At 38.3% G+C, this 17,925-nt stretch overlaps 2 protein-coding genes across 2 annotated transcripts; both read right to left on the bottom strand.

Moving 5' to 3' along the window:
• Window positions 1-213: 213 nt before the first annotated feature.
• On the bottom strand, window positions 214-12,037 carry atp6v0a2a (ATPase H+ transporting V0 subunit a2a). Its single transcript, XM_044144122.1, has 20 exons — window positions 11,334-12,037; window positions 10,484-10,562; window positions 10,215-10,312; window positions 9,231-9,368; window positions 8,994-9,091; window positions 8,203-8,329; window positions 8,032-8,114; window positions 7,861-7,954; window positions 7,579-7,791; window positions 5,370-5,520; window positions 5,138-5,277; window positions 4,875-5,032; window positions 4,688-4,778; window positions 4,494-4,612; window positions 2,973-3,183; window positions 2,767-2,886; window positions 2,573-2,689; window positions 2,226-2,343; window positions 1,968-2,139; window positions 214-1,135 (listed from the first exon to the last, which is right to left on the bottom strand). The coding sequence occupies exons 1-20, from the start codon at window positions 11,442-11,444 to the stop codon at window positions 1,033-1,035; spliced, it is 2,541 nt and encodes an 846-aa protein (XP_044000057.1). The 5' UTR covers window positions 11,445-12,037; the 3' UTR covers window positions 214-1,032.
• A 688-nt stretch (window positions 12,038-12,725) lies between these two features.
• Window positions 12,726-15,126, bottom strand: nfkbil1 (nuclear factor of kappa light polypeptide gene enhancer in B-cells inhibitor-like 1). The gene is made up of 4 exons (XM_044144124.1): window positions 14,759-15,126; window positions 14,548-14,660; window positions 13,991-14,099; window positions 12,726-13,920 (listed from the first exon to the last, which is right to left on the bottom strand). The coding sequence occupies exons 1-4, from the start codon at window positions 15,030-15,032 to the stop codon at window positions 13,340-13,342; spliced, it is 1,077 nt and encodes a 358-aa protein (XP_044000059.1). The 5' UTR covers window positions 15,033-15,126; the 3' UTR covers window positions 12,726-13,339.
• Between the last annotated feature and the right edge of the window lie 2,799 nt (window positions 15,127-17,925).

Below are 17,925 nucleotides of genomic sequence, written 5' to 3'. Positions count from 1 at the left end.
GTGATGAGCCTACTTCACTTCCAAAGGCATAGGAGGAAATACATGTAGAACTAGAAATTATGTAAAAGAAAAATAAAATGTATTTTTTCCCCAAAAAAAAATTGAATGAGAGATTTTCTGAGATAATGTTGCTGCTACCCTGTGATGGACTGGCGACCAGTCTGTGGTATAACCCGCCTCTCTATTCCAGGAAAACCAACATCTCTGATTCAATTGCCTTTGTCAAAACTTTTATTTGACGCATCAGAATGTTAAAATATTACTCTTGTACAGACAGTAAGTTAGATAAATATCATGAATCATTATCATTAACAAACGGAATAAGCTGTAAAATCAACGAAAGATCTAACTATGGTTTCTAATGGTGTTTTTGGATAATGTTTTAATAACAAGGGCTCATAAATGCAATAATAAGTAAATATGCAAATAGCAACAAGTGACTATTTTCATTTGGCATCATCAAAGTCAGTAGTGAGAACTTTACATTGTACAATCATTTCTGCAAAGTGCTTTATGGTAAAAGAAATCTCAGTAAAGGGTTTAAATGTTTAATGTGTCGCTGATTATGGATGCCTGCAGCTTTACCTTTATTACATGAAGAAGATAAAATGGCACCCCTTTACTCAATCTCTATGGCACTGCTTACTGTTTTGACTTGAGATCTTTAAATACCAAGCATACAAAGCCATTTTACACAGCACAATGCAAATAAAATCCATTTTAAAAATCACTCAGCTGGTGACAGAAGGTGCTGAGCAGTAACTCATCCAGAAAGTGACAAGGTCAACAGAAAGAAACATTGTTTTGTACCTCCATCTCTTCAGAGGTGTGCTGGGTAGAATAGTAAGGCAGTCAGCACAAGCCGATAGCATTTAAAAACCCATCAAGGTGATAAATGTTGCTACAAGAATGAGTTTCATTTCAGAGTCTTGAGGGTTTGCTGTTGTCACAGAATGAATCATTCCAACGCTCACAAAACCTTCACAGTTGTAAAGTCTGCTGAAGCGCACATCCACCGCCGCTTTTGGAGGGTTAAAGCAAGCCATCTTGCTCAAACACCGAGGGCAGCTGGGAGAAGTCGAAGGGCAGGAATTTGACGCCGGTTCCATGGTAGAATTTGTTCTGAAACTCCACCCTGAGATCAAACAGAAAAACAACCAGGAACACTTTAATGTGGGGAGAATAAACATTCATGGTGTCTACATAGCTGCCATATCAAAGTTTTCTTTGATTTTAAGCACTTGAGAAATGACTGGATTACGGCCAGATGATCAGATGACTTGATGATTAAAATAGAAAATATGATAGAAACTCATGTCTGGAAATACAAATATCCACTGTTTTTTTTTTTTTTCTTTTTTCATGCTGACTTTTCAGGATAGAAATCCAAATTTATATCAAATAAAATAATGTAAATGCAACGATATTTAAGCTTATTATTTAAAAGACTAATTAACAATGCTCTTTTCCAAACTTCTAAATGTCAAATAACTTTTATCTTTCTGTAGGACAGGAAAATGACCTTCAATAACAACGACATATAATGAAGAAAAATAATTGTTATGGGTATCTTGTAATGTTGTTAGTCTAGATTCTGATGTTATTTTTTCTCTGTTTACATTAATTTAAAGCCATTCTGTATCTCTATTTGATCATCTATCTTCTCAGCAAAATTAATATAAATATAAATATTAATATAATAATATAATATAATAAATATAAAGCACTGACTGACAGAACGAGACTGGATAGTTGAAGTTTCAACCGGATGGGTAAGGGTCGACCAAGATGAAACTCAAGTCGATTCTTGTTACCCACCAATTTTTCGGTGCATCTTGATTATTCATTTGTGTGCCTGACTCAAATAAATGATATATAGCAGCAACTTATCAATGCTAATTAGTGATTAAATAGTTACAGTTCCAGAAAAGTGTCATAATGTACTGGTTTACTAAACATAGACTCACCAGTGAAGTCGCAGAGCATGGAGGAACGCTGATAAGCCTTCCATGACCAGCAGGATCGACACAGTGAGCATGGCGAAAAGGCCGAACACAGGGACCAGAAACACCACCCCGACTTTTGTGGTGATCTTGAAGCCCAGGCGCATCACCATGGCCCACAGCACCTCTGACAGCTCTGTGGAAATGAAGTGATTGAAGATAAAGAATCAGCAGAAAGAAAGAGGGGAAGGGAGCACTCCGTTATTCTCTGGTTGCACTTACGGGCGTGAGCCAAGCTGAGTGCCCACAGGCGCAGGTAAGACGCAGTGTTGGAAATGCAGCCCAGGCAGTACTCTATGGTGTGGATGGCCTGATGCAGCAGCACGTCTGCAAAGTCAAACTGCAAAACCGTACATGAAATATTAACTTAATTTTATAATAAAAATCAAGTTAAGATAATCTAAGCCTCCTTTTAGATCCATTTAACAAATTCAGATGATATTTAATTTTCTCCACAACTGATTCTTGTTCTGTTGTCCTACTTTCTCCTTCTTAATGTGCAGATAGCATTAACTTGTTGAAGCGGATGGAAAAAACAGACATAAAAGAACAGACATAGGTTCTCTGACCTGCTTAGGAGGAGCTTCTCTGCTGGTCACTTCATCAAATCCCTCCTCTTCATCCTCCTCATGAATGGACGTTATGGAGCCGTCATCCTCACTCACACGCCTCACCCTCTCATAACCCTGAGGTGAGCCAAGAAACTACAATGAGCCCCCTGTGAGCTGAATTAAGACAACCCAAAGTCTTTGACTGGACTTACTCTGCGTCTGCGCAGGCCTTTGCCGCCGCGCTGCTGCCAGTACAAGTAAAGAGGTTGCCCCAGCAGCAACAGGGGAACGCACATCACAGCAATCAGGAGAAGGAAGACCTGCAGGCCAGTCTGAGAAATGAGACCAACACGATTAAACTCAAGCTTCAATAAAAGATTATAAATAAACTCGATGAGTAGATGGTGCCAGCACATGCCTGTCCCGGATACAAAGGCGTTACATCTTTCCCCTGCATGACGAACATGTTGATGAAGTGGATGAGGATGCTGGGAGCCTGGCTGGAGTTGCGTGCACTGAAAGCCAACCACTTGTAGAGAATCATGAAGACCAGGTAGCCAAAGAGACAGATCAGGAAGAGCAGCTCGGGAAGAAACAGCAGATAAACACTGAATTTCTGTCCGAAATGCCTAAAAAGAGGACAAGGCATAAAAATGAAAATGTGTCAAGTCATAGTATTAGGCTTGACAAAGGGTTACAAAATTAATATGGCAACATTATTCTAGGAGTAAAAAAATATGCGAGGGTAATGCAAATCATTGCTCCGCTCTGGCAGAGGCCCATAGGCTTGTGAGGTGTACGGTGGTGAAGAGATGCCAATATTCACTGTATATTCATAATAATTATAATAAAAATTTGTCAGGGGTTTTTGTGCCTGTGTTCCCTGCTCTCCACAATTGTGTTTATTTACCAACTTTCTCCAACAAACCTCTAAAACTTTAAGGGGGCAGCTGTATTTATACAGCAGCTGTATTTATCCACTGACAAATGAAGGAATTGGAATAATCTGAATCCAACTGGAAAAAAATCTGATTGTTCAGGTTTCCTTGTTGGGTTACAGCACAGTTCCAGTAGATTTTACAGAAAAATGTGAAACAAAATCCAGGATGATTGTAATTAGTCATGCCACAAACACACGTGTGCAAAACTCCTGTCACCATAATTGGTGGACATCTGTGTGATGAGTAATGCTGACTCAGGAGAAACAAGTCAGACCGGGGGACTGATGGACCGACAGGGACATGAATCAGCAGCAGGTAAGTGCTGAAACTAATTAATCAATCCGGCATCAACTTGATTAAAATTTGGTTGCATAATTGTCTTTATTTCACTTTACCTTTTACTGTTTAATCAGTAAGTTACATTTAGCTCTGTTTGTTTTGTCTTTGTGCATCTACCATAGAGACAAGAAACTAGAATATGTGGTAAGATTATCTCTGTGTACGATTAAGAAAAAACATGCATAAATAAAACTCCAGACCAGGCAACATATTCAAATACTGAAAATGTCCAATATGTCAATAGAAACTAAATTTATTATTAGAGGCATTCATGGTGTGTCTGATTTTGTTTTTTAAATGTTATATTTTGCATTATGTCGCTAAATCAATTACTGTAAGTTGGAGGTTTTGTGTCTTTCCATTTAAAACAAAAACCAACCAGACTAGCCAGCGGGGAGGAGCTGACAATGGCATGTTGTAGATATACAGGAGATTATCAATATTATGGGCATGACGTAACACCGTTATTATTTTATGAGTTTCAAAAAAGTTTTTCTTGACACTCAAATTATTTTGCAAATCTTTATCTGCACAACTTTCTTGAATGTCGTAGATTTTAAACCAGCTTCCGCTCTGCTTCACCAACATCTTGAGAATACCAGCTTCTGAACATTAAGCAGGTTTTAGATAATTGCATGTAAAAGTGAAAAGCCTCTTACAAGTGGTTGAAGACACTCAGCACCACGCCAAAGCTCATGTGAATGACGCCGACGATGACTGACATCTTCATCTTGTACGAGTTGAGGAAGGACAGACGATTCACAGCCAGGTTCCAGATCTGATTGAACAAGAAAATAGCATCTGAGTATTCCAGACATGCAGCTGACTGTAGCTTTTGAGCGTATCTACTCACAGGATCAATGCCGAATGGATACGGTCCACTGAACACACCACTGACATTTGGGTCTAATGTGAGCAAAGCGTTTGTTTGGACTGTTTTGTTGCTACAAAGTAAAATAAGTGAACGTCATGAGGGATCTGTTAAGACACTAAGTCTACTGCTCACTGATTTTTATGAAAAGGTTTAATGTCATGCTTACGTCCACTGCTGATTGGTGAACATAGCCTTCACACTCCATCCAGAGCCAAATATATTTAGAGACTTGGAGAAACAGTCGTTGTAAATGAGTCCGGTGTAAATGGAGAAAAGTCCCATCATCAGGATGATGTAACGCCCATGGAAGAACATCATCCAAATCTGGGATCAACATAAAAAAAATCTATATAATAAAAAATCGACTTGATTAAAAAAAAAACGACAACCAATGCTTCATTCAAGATAAAAGTCAGCATTTATTCCCACCTCATTATTAGAACGCTTCTTCTTTTGATTTTTCTCCGTCAGCACCATCCACAGGGCGAAGAGGCTCATTATCATGCCATGGCCGAGATCCCCGAACATCACGGCAAACAGGAAGGGGAATGTGATGATGGTGTAAGGAGCTGACAAAAAAAACCCCACAAATATGATGAGTATTTTTTCGGGGAGAAAATTGTGGTTAACTTCACTGTCCCTCAGGAAAACAAGGACTTACCTGGGCTTACCTCGCGATAGTCCCCCACCCCATAAGCCTCCACGATGCTCTGAAAGCCTGTGGTGAACCTGTTGGATCTTAAAAGCGTCGGCGGCGTGTCGCTGCTTGGGATGCGGTTTACAAAGGAGGGGACAGTGGCGTCTCCTTTTCTCTGATTAAAAATAAATTAATGGGAGAAATGAGGGATTTGGTAACGACAGACAGCAAAATTAAATAATAAGAAACTGAGAAACTGTTCTTCTAAAGTGTTTGATGGCACATTTTATCTGAAAACAACATTTCCTTTGAGAGAAACTGATTTATGGGTTTAGTTGGTTTTACTAAACAAAAAATGCTACAAATACCCATTTGGTTTTTGGCAAATGCCAGTTCCTATTTCTTTATATTTTACTTTCAAGCACACAAATTTTCTTCTAATCTTTTAAAGTGCGCTTTATCAGCAGTTCTCCAAGCTATCTGAATGTTTTAGATTTTGGCTGGTTTTCTTCTCATTTCCTGTCCAGGACCTTATTTAAACTAAATAGTTATTGTGTCTGGTTAGCTCTTATCTCAAGTTTATGACTCATACTGATATTAATAAAAAAGATTTCCAAATGTAGCAAAGAACCTAATCTTGGAATGTGGTTCCTAATAGCAATCTGTCCCAAAGACAAACTGCTCCCATTTCTTTGGCTGAAGCTAAAACACATAAAGGCAGTTTTTTGTTTTCTTTTTAACATAAACACAGTTATTCTTAAAGAGTTACAAGCTGAAAACTTGGATTAGAGTAATGATCAACTAAGGGATGACATGTTTCCAGTTAGATGCAACAATCAATCAAAGATTAGAATCAGACGATTCTTCCTTCGATCGACGATCTCTTTAGATATTTACAAATTCATTAAACACATCAAAACTAAAAGCTTTTTAGCCTTTGAATTCATAAACAAACAGTAGTTCAACGCAATTTGTTTTAGCTTATTACAAATTTGATAAAGGTTTAGGAGAGATGACGAATAATTACAGCTACCGCTAATTACACAATTATTTGTTAAATTCAAAACTACCACTTTTACCAAAAAAACTTTCAGGACATTTCTTTTGTTATTGTGTGTTCTTGTCTTTAAAAACTGAAAATATTGCTATCATAAAAAATCAGAACCAAGAGGTTAGACCTCAAAGAAAACTTGAAATCTTTAGTGGGTTGGGCACCCAAACTGGTTCCAGCCCAGCAGCCCACATGCTTCTAAAAATGGTCAAAGGTTCCTTCTGTGGTCATTCAATAATCTTCACCTGAGAGCTGTGGCAATCATTAACAGTGACACTCTGTAGCATAACCAACACAGCTGAACTCACCACACGCTTCCTCAGTTGTAGATTGTAGACTAAAACTTGAGACACCAACATATTTTCTTACCTCCAGTTTTATCTCCAGTGACTCTGAGAAATTTAAATAAAAGTAGCAAATTCATTCAAATTCTGCCCTTGCGCCAAAATAAAGAATTGCAAGTAGTTTTTGACTAATTAGTATCCCTTTGAGGTTGCTCTGTTACACAGTTCGTTTTTACCATGTGAAACATTTTTCCCATCTAAAGTTGGTTTCCAATCCGGAGCGAGACTCTTGACTAACAAACATAAGAGCTCACAATAGTCCTACTTTTAATGTATTTTAACTAGTTTCATGTTCATAAAAGAAGAGGATTTTATATCCTGAGTTTTACTTTCCTCAAGGCGATCGATCACTCTGTCCAGGCTGCTGAACCTTGACTCTTTAACAAGCTCCTTTTTGTACATTGTCTTAAGAGTCAATGTACAAAATTGACTCTTAAGAGTCAATTTTGTCAATTTCACTTAAAAGGCAGCTGAATTTATTCTTAATCAAACCAGATCTTTGTCTAAATGTTATTGTATCTTTTTCATGTTTGAATTTTTAAATTTTGTGTGATTTTGATCTGTCAAAAAAATTTGCTTATTTAGTTACTTTATTTGTTTCTTGTAGTGGAAATATTTCAAAAATAATGTAGTTGCTACAACCAGGTAACTAGATTTAAGAAATTGTCTCTCATTATCACCAACAGGACAACATAAAATACATCTTCAAGGAAAAAATAAGAACTATTAATTTAAGAGGCTGGTGAAGTCCATTTAAAAGTTTAGATTTTTTGAAAAATCACATTTCTATGGCCACATTATTTGCTTTCATAAATAATCCTCTCCAGGTGGGACTCACCGAACCCTTTTCTAGCGCCCCTCTCAGGTTTGCCAAGTCACTGACGGGACACCAAACCTCAGCAATCAGACACTTGTTGGTAACGTCAAAGCTGCACAGGTTCAGGATGTGATAGATAGCCTTCATCTTTTTCACCTGCACAACCCAGGTGTAGGCTGACTCAGCAGCCTTCTGCAGAACTTGCCTCAAGTAGTCGTCGGTGCGATGAAGCACCTGCAGGAGACAACAGTTATTAGGATGTTCCACATGCTCACTGTCCTCTCCAGAGACGTTCGATCCTACGTTGTTGAGGTCCTGGATCCGTGTTCGTAAGCTGTCCAACACGTCTGCACGTTCCTCGTCGTTTTCAGGATGCGGATATAAGTGGCAGTGGTAACTGGGAGTGACAAGGACAGATGGTCAAAGAAGAATGCGACTAAAACGGTAGAAATCAGACAACAAATGTTTACATACCAGTCGCAGATTTTTTGAACTTTATGTCCAATTTGATCTCCCCAAAAGGAGATGAGAAACACAACGCTTTTGCTTATTTCCCCCTAAAATCACACAATTCAACAGCCTTAAAATATCAGCCGGAGAAGCAGACATAAGCACAAAAAGTAACTTTTCTAAGGCTTGTCTCACGGTGTCGAGATCGGCCAGACTTTCGTCCACTTCTGTGTAGCTCAGGATTGTGTAGCCTTTACACACTCTCCACAGCATGCGCTCAAAGGCCTCCACCTTCACCCGCTGGATGAGTCCTGAAATAAAGCTGCACCCAGGAGAGATCAGATTAGGTCCACGGCGTGTTTTCCAACCAAATTATGGCATCTAGTGCTCTGGCTAGGCATGGATCAGTTAGTGTTATTGAGGTTTCATGAGATACAAGAGAGAGCGATGGAGAGACTAGAGCTTAATGCTACTCCATGGAGCAATAAGACGATTGGCTGAAGGAAGGTGACCGTAAAATTTGTCTGAAAATATTTCAAGGACATAGCATATATTAAAAATGGTAAGCTACAAGAAGCAGCATTCAGTTTCCATGCCCCTCTAGTCTGGATCAAACTTTCAGAAAACTGCCAAGCAGACCTGTTTAGAGCTGCCTGATAGTTTTGATTATGCTATTTGACAAAATGTAATAATGATTGCTTGTTTCATAATTGGTGACTGAATTATGTTTTTTACTATGTAAAGCACTTAGAACTCCTTTGTTGCTGAATGTGCTACACAAATAAACTTGACTTCCCTTACAAATTGTAATAAATACATATTTATAACTTAAGTACTTTAATAATTAATGTGCTGTGCTAGATTTTTTGAAGCAGAAAACTAAGTTAGTGTAATGCATTTTGCATTTAGGTCAAAACCTTTGTGTATATACCACACACATTTAGAATCTCATACCAGTGAAGTAAACATTTGGTGGTGCAGCTCACCCCAGCTTAGCTCCAAGTCTCTGCATGCCAGTACTTCCTGTAGCCGAATCTGTCTCCATGGTGGGAAACTCTTCATACTGGGGACCAAGAGCTTCATGCTAGATTTAAACAAGAACATGCTGACATTAGAAGGCTATTGCCACATATTAATCACCGATTACATTAACCATACAATGCCATAGATGTGTTATTAATCAGAAAAGGAGATACAAGCAGCTGAATTAGAAAGAGACTCACTCTGGAGCGGCTGTGTATGAAGGTCCGGGTGATCTTCAGCATGTGTGTGTATTCTGTGAGCTCCAGCAGGTTCCTCTGAAGCTTGTCTTTGTTCTTCGCCACCTCGCTGAGCTCCATCTCCAGCCTCTGAAGTTGCTCCTGCATGGAAGAGAGAGAATGCCAGCTTAACTTAACATTCAGCAGCACAATACCCTGTTGATATCAAATGGGGCATGAATTTGTGAATTTGTGATTTGTCTACAATTCAGGCTTAAACCTCTGTGGCGTGTAGGTGATCTCTAAATCTCCAGAAGAGATCCACATCTTAAGCAAGGTTAAATTAATATATTATCTCTTTATCTCCTCAGCTACATTTCCTAGAATTCCCTACTAATTTGGGTCTGTATTTAACCAAACAGCACCCATTACTAATAACTGTGTCGTAATAACTATCTGCTGTCTTGTTAATTATGCAGTTAATTACGTTTTCTTAAAACTCATTATTTCTTAATGTCTTATTGTTTTCCTGACTCAACTGAAAAAAAAGCACAATTATGCTGCTGCATTAAAAACTGGGTTTATTTTTCTTTTTTTGCTCGTCACTCCTTCAAAGAATAATAATTCTGGGCATTCAAAGGCGCTACCTTCAACTCCTAAAAGTGGAAACAATTGTCACAAGGTGGAAAATAGTGAGATTAAGTGAATTTTCCACTGCTGGCATTGAAACAGAGCACACCTTTAAGGAAAAAAAAAATGAGATAATTGGTAACAAACCTAATTAGGGGTTGAAGAGCTGAACAACTTCCAGAGGAGATTCCTCAGTTACTGACAGAAACCAGCATGTTTTTGTCATGTTTAGATGAACTTCAGAGGCCAGACTAAATCTGAGGCTGAAGCCATAAAAATCCGAATATTTTCAGTCACAGCAGGAAACTAAATATAATTAACATTATGACCTTAGAGGTATAAACAAGAAGCCATATACAAGCACTTCTGTAGACTTACCATGATCTCCAGGACTTGTCTGGGTGGAGGAGCAAGTGGACTCTCGTCTTCTTGAGGAACGACAATTTTAGCCTTCTGGATCTCCCTCAAAAGGAAGCCTGTGTGTTTTATGAAAATTATCACTTATAGGAAGAAATAAGGCACATCCCAACCACTCACTATTATACAAAATACAGTCAGCCAGCAATTCCCTGCTCACTAAACAGTTAAGTATTTGTTAAAAATGTATGTGCAGGCTGCTTCCACATCCCAGGTACACAGAGACTTACCCAGGATTCTCTCCATCTCCTCGCATCTCTTGATTTCGCTGACGAAGCGCCGCTGGAATGAGCTGACACTGGGGTTGAGCTGAAATCAGAGGAGCACCATTAGTCAGGCGAGGTGGCAGCACAGCACGCGTGTGGAAATATAATTACCACCACCACAGTGGTTTAAAGATTAGTGTTTAACAGCTAAAGGTAAAAAACCCCTAAAAACTACTATTCAAGAGCCAAATTTTTATTCAATTCAATTTATTTATATAGGACCAATTCACAACAAATTAAAAATAATAATAATAATAATTCAATTCAAACATGCATAACACATGGAAAATATTTATTGATGGATGGGCCTACGCATGTAGGTAACAAATGTTGCTGGATGATAAATTCTTCCAGAAGTTATTGCGATAAATGATAATATTGTTGCTTTGCGACCATTTTCAAGTAATATAATGGTCATGGCATAATAATGCAAGAACACATCCTCAATGATAATTAAACTTTAAATTCTAATCAACAATTAACACTGAAACTGGAAGACATTTTAAATATCCAAATAAAATGAATAATGAAGTGTCTGGATGGATGGATAAAACTTTAAGACAGTGTAGAGTAAAAGCTGTGGAAACAAATATTTTCATAATCCATTTATTTATAGATAGATAGATAGATAGATAGATAGATAGATAGATAGATAGATAGATAGATAGATAGATAGATAGATAGATAGATAGATAGATAGATAGATAGATAGATAGATAGATAGATAGATAGATAGATAGATAGATAGATAGATAGATAGATAGATAGATAGATAGATAGATAGATTTATAACTGTGGCACTATTTGTACTTACATCTCTGAACTCGACCAGCCCCAGCTCTCCCAGCTCACTGATGCAGTCATATTCAGAGCCGGACTGCAGAAACAATTGGGCCAAGCACATTTCCTCACTCCGAAACACCATTTTTATTTTTATCTGCCACAGACAGACAGTCAGACACGGCTGATAATCTTCCTGTGGCCGATTGATCCTGAACACCGAGCTGTCTGCTACAACCCAACGCAGCACATTACAGAATTCAACCAAAGTAATCCCCTTCAGACAATTAACTTACACTGATTAATTACTGTCTATTAATGACGACTGGTTTGAAAATCGAATTATCCACATTCCGGCTCATAGTTTCTTTACCCCTCTTTAAAAATAACATCCAATAAGAAAACGTCCAGCGAACAAAGACAGAAGCTCGCCTAAGGAGTCTTATTTTCTCGTCGAGCGATGAAAGAGAAAGGCGTCATCCTGAAGCCTCTTCACCTTATTCACCTGCCGCTACAGCGCGGAGAGGGGGAAAACGGTAACCAAGCAACGCTAGTCGGAAAGAACAAAAACGAGCAACAAGGTTAGTGAAAATGAATCATCAACCCGGCTTGTAGACGAGCAAAAGACAGCTTCGCATGTTAAACAAAAATAAGCCCCAGTCAGAAATAGGCTACGGCCTTTATTCGCTCCACGGCAATTGACACAGATTGCGTCTCCGGGTTGCCAGGTACCGTCGCCGCCTCCGAAAGTAAGCGAGTTTTGCTGCGATTTTGCAGCGCCGCTGTGCCAACAAGATTCAATTATTCTGCACATTGTGTGTGCAGTTAAATACTCTCGCCTGCCGCAGTGTTTTCAAAGAAAATACCGGCTTTAAATTGTAACTTATCGACTACATTTGCAGAAGCAGAACCGTAAATCCTAAACTCAAAGGCATTGTCCAAACTAAGACAAATATAAAAGTCCACTAGGTAAGCCAAATTAATGCTCTTACACGATAAAAAACAATCATACGGTAATCTCTCTGTTGTTTCACATTCGACTTAATCCGCTTTAAGAGTAAAAGTTGCGGCGTGTCAGTGAAATCAAGGCAGTTCATTCCTTTGTCTTTTTTAATTTATGCGGGATTGGCCATTGTCTTTAAAGGGGGATGTAGCTCACACACCTGGCAACCATCATATTTTCTTATTCGGTTCCACCGCTGTAAACTGACCGACTACAGGCTGTTTTCTTTTTAAGATATCTTATTCGAGATGCTTTCGAAGTAAAAAAAAAAAAAAAAAAAGCAAGAAACAAGACAAAACCCGTATATCACTTTGCATCGATAGTAAGTTCATGATACTGAGCTGTGCTTTTTTTTTCCCTGAAAAACGATTCAACACAAATGGTTTAGATTTTTTTTATATTGCCGGCAGGAAATAAAACATGTTTAATCAAAAACACAAAACATTTTTTATTTAGAGAAACAGAGCTCTGCATTAAAGATATTTTGGAGGTCAGCATCAGTCTTCAATATTCCCTTCACTTTGTGTAATATACCACTGACAGCAAAACAGATACTCAGCACAATGCTACCACCACTTTGCTTGTCCAAAATTACTAAAAACTAATTTTGTAGAACTTGAAGAACATTCCTCCAGTCCTAACTTAAATTCGGTTGAAAATAAACATTTACGAGTTAGAATCATTTCAAGAAACTAATACATTTAAATACAATTTTTAATAGTGTGAGGAAATTGTCAGGAAATGGTGGGAGTCTCTGTAAATGTCTGATCCTGTAAGTATGACTTCAACCTGTTCATTCACATTTATGCTTTTTAAGCATAAATGTGAATGAATGCTTAAAAATCATTAATCATCATTGCATCCTAAAAAGATAAATATTTAAAGCCTGAAGTTCTTAATCTGCCTATAACCAATGAGTGCTTTTTTCTTTCAAGAACTTCTTCATTTTACACCAACAAAGATTCTCGGTGAATTTTAACTGACGCTAAGGACTATGTTGTCAGTAAATATAGTACACGTGATAAGTTTTATGACTTCTAAGCTTTCAGACTCTGAGCCAGGCTATTGAGTTCTTGCGACAGAGCCGTCACCGTGTCCAGAATCCGCTGCTTGTCCTTCCCCTCCAGTCGAGCTTCACACCGCTGAGCAAACTTATCGGGATGCCACAGCGTCTGTTGCTTCCGGAGCACCTTGCGAAACGTCGCCTTGTCCTTTCGGTCCACGCCGTGCAGCATCACGTCCAGCATCTCCCGGACGGTGCCCTTGGGAGCTGGCCAGGGGATGTCGCTGTAGCTCAGCTTCCTGTCTACTGATCCTGAGGCGGCTGTGCTGAATGTGGCGGCACATTTCTCATCGTACTGCCGTTTCTTTCCCTGCCGGATCTCTTCCTCTTTGCGTGCCGCTCGAGCCAGGTACTCCTCGTGTTCTCTCTGCAACCTTTCATGCAGCTCCTTATTGCTTTCCACTTTTTGTTTCCTCTTTTCTTTTTTCCACTTGGAAGACGAGCTTGCCAGTCTTTGAGCTTCGGCGTGTTTCTTGTTGAAATACTCTCCTCTGATACGATCCGCCCAGTCCCCAAAGTCTTCCTCTTCTTCGTCGACAGGTAGGTAATCATCAGCTGCCAAAGAAAAGCATCACAGTTAAAAGAAGCAAAATATCACATCTTAAATTTAGTAATTCACATGTACCATATGCTCCAAAGGCTTCAAAATATTCGTCCTCGCATGCACCGATCAGCTTCCCCATCCAGTCCTGCTCAGGATCTGCCTCAGGTGGATGACTCATGCTTTCTGCAGTCTGAACAAGTAAAGGGAAAATACATGCAAATGTCACCTAAGACCAACTCAGGGCATTTGAACACGATGGTGAAAGTTATAAAATGTCATATTCTGTTATATTTTTTTAAATATTTAATATATATTCAACTTTTGCAATGAATCGGGTCTTCAAAGAGACCCGATTCACTCCCTCTTATTTTGCAATTATGTTCTGTGGTTAAACATGGTAAGACAATGTGCTTGTAAGTTCATCGCGGAATTTGTTAAATTGAGTGAATAAACTGAAACTGAAATTTGGTCCTACTTGTTGCTACTGGCAACATGTATAAACCAAAATACATGCAATCTGAATTAGAAAAACAAGTACAAGATGTAGTTGTGGAGTATTTCATGCTTGTTTGGGCATATATTAATCATTAAAAATATCGTTATATTTTAGATTAGTAGAGTTTTACCAAGTTGCTCACCTGTGAATCATTCATCAAGTCCAGCACGTTTTGCGGTGTAAGTCCAGCTTTGTTTGGGGCATTCAAAGCTTCTGGGCATTTTTTCTTGAGAGGTACGAACAAGTCCTCATAAACTACGAGATGAAAACATAGGAAAAAAAAAGAAATTAAACCAAACAAAAGACAGCTGTGAGTATTAGTTCTGGTCCAGGGCAAGCCTCTAATTCCTTACCAGTTTTCCCGTTAACGAACGCCATGTTGGCGGCGATGTGCAGCGCCGTGTTTCCCCGTCGGTCCCTGTGGAGAACATCGGCTCCGCGTTTGAGCAAGAGCCGCAGCACAGCGTCGTCTTCCAGGGAGCAGGCTAGCTGCAGCGGGCTCCTCCGCATCTTTCCCTGGGAGAAGTTCACATCAAGGTCCGGGTGCTTTCGGAGGTACGACTTCAGCTTCAGTAGATTGCCCTCCTCCACATACCTCCACACTCGGGCCTGCCGGTGGGACACCATTCTACCAACAAACAGCTAGAATTACCTAACCAAACACAGAACTAGGCCTCGACCTGTGTTTACTGTTCCGTCCGCTAAACACCTCCGGGTTTTACAGAATTGTTCACATCAAAGTTCCGTGGATGTATTTTTCCCCAGTTCACCACTAGGTGTCACTGTTATCCTCGTTTTCCGAGGTTAACCCCCGCTTTACGGCATGGCATTTTGTTTTAAAAATAGACACGTTCTTGAAAGCAGACTGTACTTCATTAATTTCTAACCAAATACAACGTTTTAGCCATCTAAAATACTATTCTTTGTGTCATGATATTCCTATTCGTTTGTTGGTCCACACTATAATAAGGTTTCTCTGTGCAAAAACATTATGTATATTTGAAACTGAATTTTTTGCAATGAAAAACCTGTTGATAAACGAGACAAGTTTATTTGAGATATCTAAAATAATTTTTAAAAAGCCCAAAGTTCTGATCACCAGCTATTTTTGATTAAACAAAAAAATTATTGATAGTATTTAAATTGTTTAAAAAGTTAAAATTCATCTTCATGAATCACAAGCAGCAATGTGCTTACCCTTACAAAGATACACCCACCTAACTAGAATCAGCGGGCAAGCGGAGGAGTACATCCAGATCACCAGGCTATCACAAGGTCAAGAATGCTTACTTAGATTCGGTTTTTTAATACTTAGACTGGTAAGAGAGGAATTTTTCTGCTATAACTGATACTTAGAAAAGTATGATAAACAGAAGTTTGATTGTATGTTGCAATGCCATTGTGGTTCCAAAATTTCCCACATAATTACTGCGGCACAGACTTGTGACCCCAGCTGTCGCTTGTTGAACTATGCAAACATTGCTATTAAGCTATTTAAACAGAAACATAATAGCACGATAAACTAAATTTATAAACAATTTACTCTCATTTAATTAATTTATGGCTACATGAATATTCTTTAGTGGGATAAAACGTCACCTAATCAAAGCATTCATTCTGAAATTTTATTTCATTTATGGAGAAAATTTGACGACGTTATACTTTTGAATCAAAAATCTGGTGTTTCATGAACTAAAATTTGGAGAGCATTGTATTACTAACATTAACTGCTCTTATCTTTGCGTCTGAAATGAATTAATTTGCTATGAAATTTGCATTCTAGCTTTAAAGGATTAGGCTCATGAAAAAAACCCATTAAGTTAGCATGTGATAACACCTATGTGATGAGGCTCACACTTTCAGCATGCAGTTGTTTTCTCAAATTAACACCAGTATTATACCTCAGAAACCCCTGTATGTTCTCTCATTTGGTTTCTGTAGGATTTTACAGCTCAACTTTCAACAAACCACCTGCTGAAGAAGTGTGAAGTGAAAAGATAAAAGCCCAATTTTCTCAGTTTTTACAAGTTATAAACTGAAAAAGGTTTTTCAATTGAACATAAAATTATCAAAGCACTTTGTAAATCCAGTGTTACATGATTCCATACTGTGTTTAAGTTTTATTTAATGAGCCTGGACATCATACTGATGACTATATCTGGTGCAAGGAAACAGCTGTAACAGCTGCCCAGCAGCTGACTGACTTCTTACCTTATCCTTCAAGACTGAACAAAGAGCCTCTGTTTAAAAGAAGCTGGGACTTTATTTTAACATGCGTATTTCATGTCACACAAAGAACCATAAAATTTTTTACAAATGGGTACAGAAGTAGACATATAACACATATAATAAAAAAATCTAGGGTCAATATTTCTGAAACACATAATTTGTTTCAGGTTTTGTCTTCAAATGTAGTCATATTACATCAACAGATTTTGAAATGCCCCCCCAAAAATTTAACATTTGTTATATTAAAAATTGAAAATGGAGTATGATTTTTGGTTTATATGAACAGTAATGGAAAGTAGTCAGAAGTCAGGACATGAGATTAAATCATTGAGATGAGTTGGACTGAATTCTGGTCCCGTTTTATCTTTTTATACTTTATTAGTTGTAGCTGATGAAGTTGTTCATAATCATGATGAATATTGGCATGCTTGATGTTTTCATGATGCTGTTCTTTACTGTTCCAGGTGTTACTATTATCTATGTTCGTATATAACAAAAGAAGTTGGAGACTTCATGACAGGCAGAATTTTCGCATTAAAAACTTCTATGGAAGTAAAAATAATAAAAAAAAGCAATATTGGTTTATTTTCCACTGCGCAGTATCAACAACAGTGATATAACAAGAACAGAAATCCACATAGGAAATGTTTTACTTTTCTTTTAACATAAAATTCTTCATCAGAAGTTTTCAAATGGCTATAAATGTTTCTTTCTCTCATGTTGAATTAATTTTTTTGCTGCATTGGTCAATTTTGTGATCGTTTGTTTACGTTTTTTATGGCACTTCCCGGCCATAAAAAACTTTGCCATCAAAATAGGAGGATCAAACACTGGACCGCCTTTAACCACGTGCCTTATGTGTTTCACTCAGGGAAAGTGAGACTTCATTGTACACGCCACAGAAAACAAAACCCACTCCTTTCCATGTTTTACAATAGGTCTGTTGTTTTATTTAAAAGTTTCATGTTTTCTTCTCTTAAATTAGAGCTGATGCGGCTATCCAAAAAGCAGTGGTGGTTTATCAAGTTATGAAGACAATATATTTCACATAAAAACAGTTGTGATCCTTTACTTTGCGTCTAATGAGAAAGGCTGCATCACAGTTTCTGGTAGAAAGTCCTCCTGATGTGAAGTTCTAAAGGAAAAACCGGTTTGTCGGATGTTTTCCTTCTCGGTGGGATTATACTGTCTACTCTGGCCGCCCCTCTTTTGTTCTGTTCACAGATGATTTGAAATGAACAAAGTCCGACTGCTGAGGAGGAGCAATGCCATGTGGGAACCTATGGATAAG

The sequence above is a fragment of the Gambusia affinis genome, linkage group LG17 (genome assembly GCF_019740435.1).
Source record: "Gambusia affinis linkage group LG17, SWU_Gaff_1.0, whole genome shotgun sequence".
Taxonomy (NCBI): domain Eukaryota; kingdom Metazoa; phylum Chordata; class Actinopteri; order Cyprinodontiformes; family Poeciliidae; genus Gambusia; species Gambusia affinis.
The sequence above is the reverse complement of the archived record's forward strand: the minus strand, read 5'-3'. Positions and strand labels throughout refer to the sequence as shown.

Bases quoted from the DNA above. Each gene is read 5' to 3' on its own strand.
- nfkbil1 (XM_044144124.1), bottom strand. From the start codon at position 15,032: ATGGTGTCCCACCGGCAGGCCCGAGTGTGGAGGTATGTGGAGGAGGGC. The intron at 14,100-14,547 runs GTGAGCAACTTG...TTACTTGTTCAG, and splicing joins ACTTGATGAATGATTCACAG to ACTGCAGAAAGCATGAGTCA. The intron at 13,921-13,990 runs GTACATGTGAAT...TTTCTTTGGCAG, and splicing joins TGAAGCCTTTGGAGCATATG to CTGATGATTACCTACCTGTC.
- atp6v0a2a (XM_044144122.1), bottom strand. From the start codon at position 11,444: ATGGTGTTTCGGAGTGAGGAAATGTGCTTGGCCCAATTGTTTCTGCAG. The intron at 10,563-11,333 runs GTAAGTACAAAT...CTCTGATTTCAG, and splicing joins GGCTGGTCGAGTTCAGAGAT to CTCAACCCCAGTGTCAGCTC. The intron at 7,792-7,860 runs GTAGGATCGAAC...TGTCTCCTGCAG, and splicing joins GGATCCAGGACCTCAACAAC to GTGCTTCATCGCACCGACGA.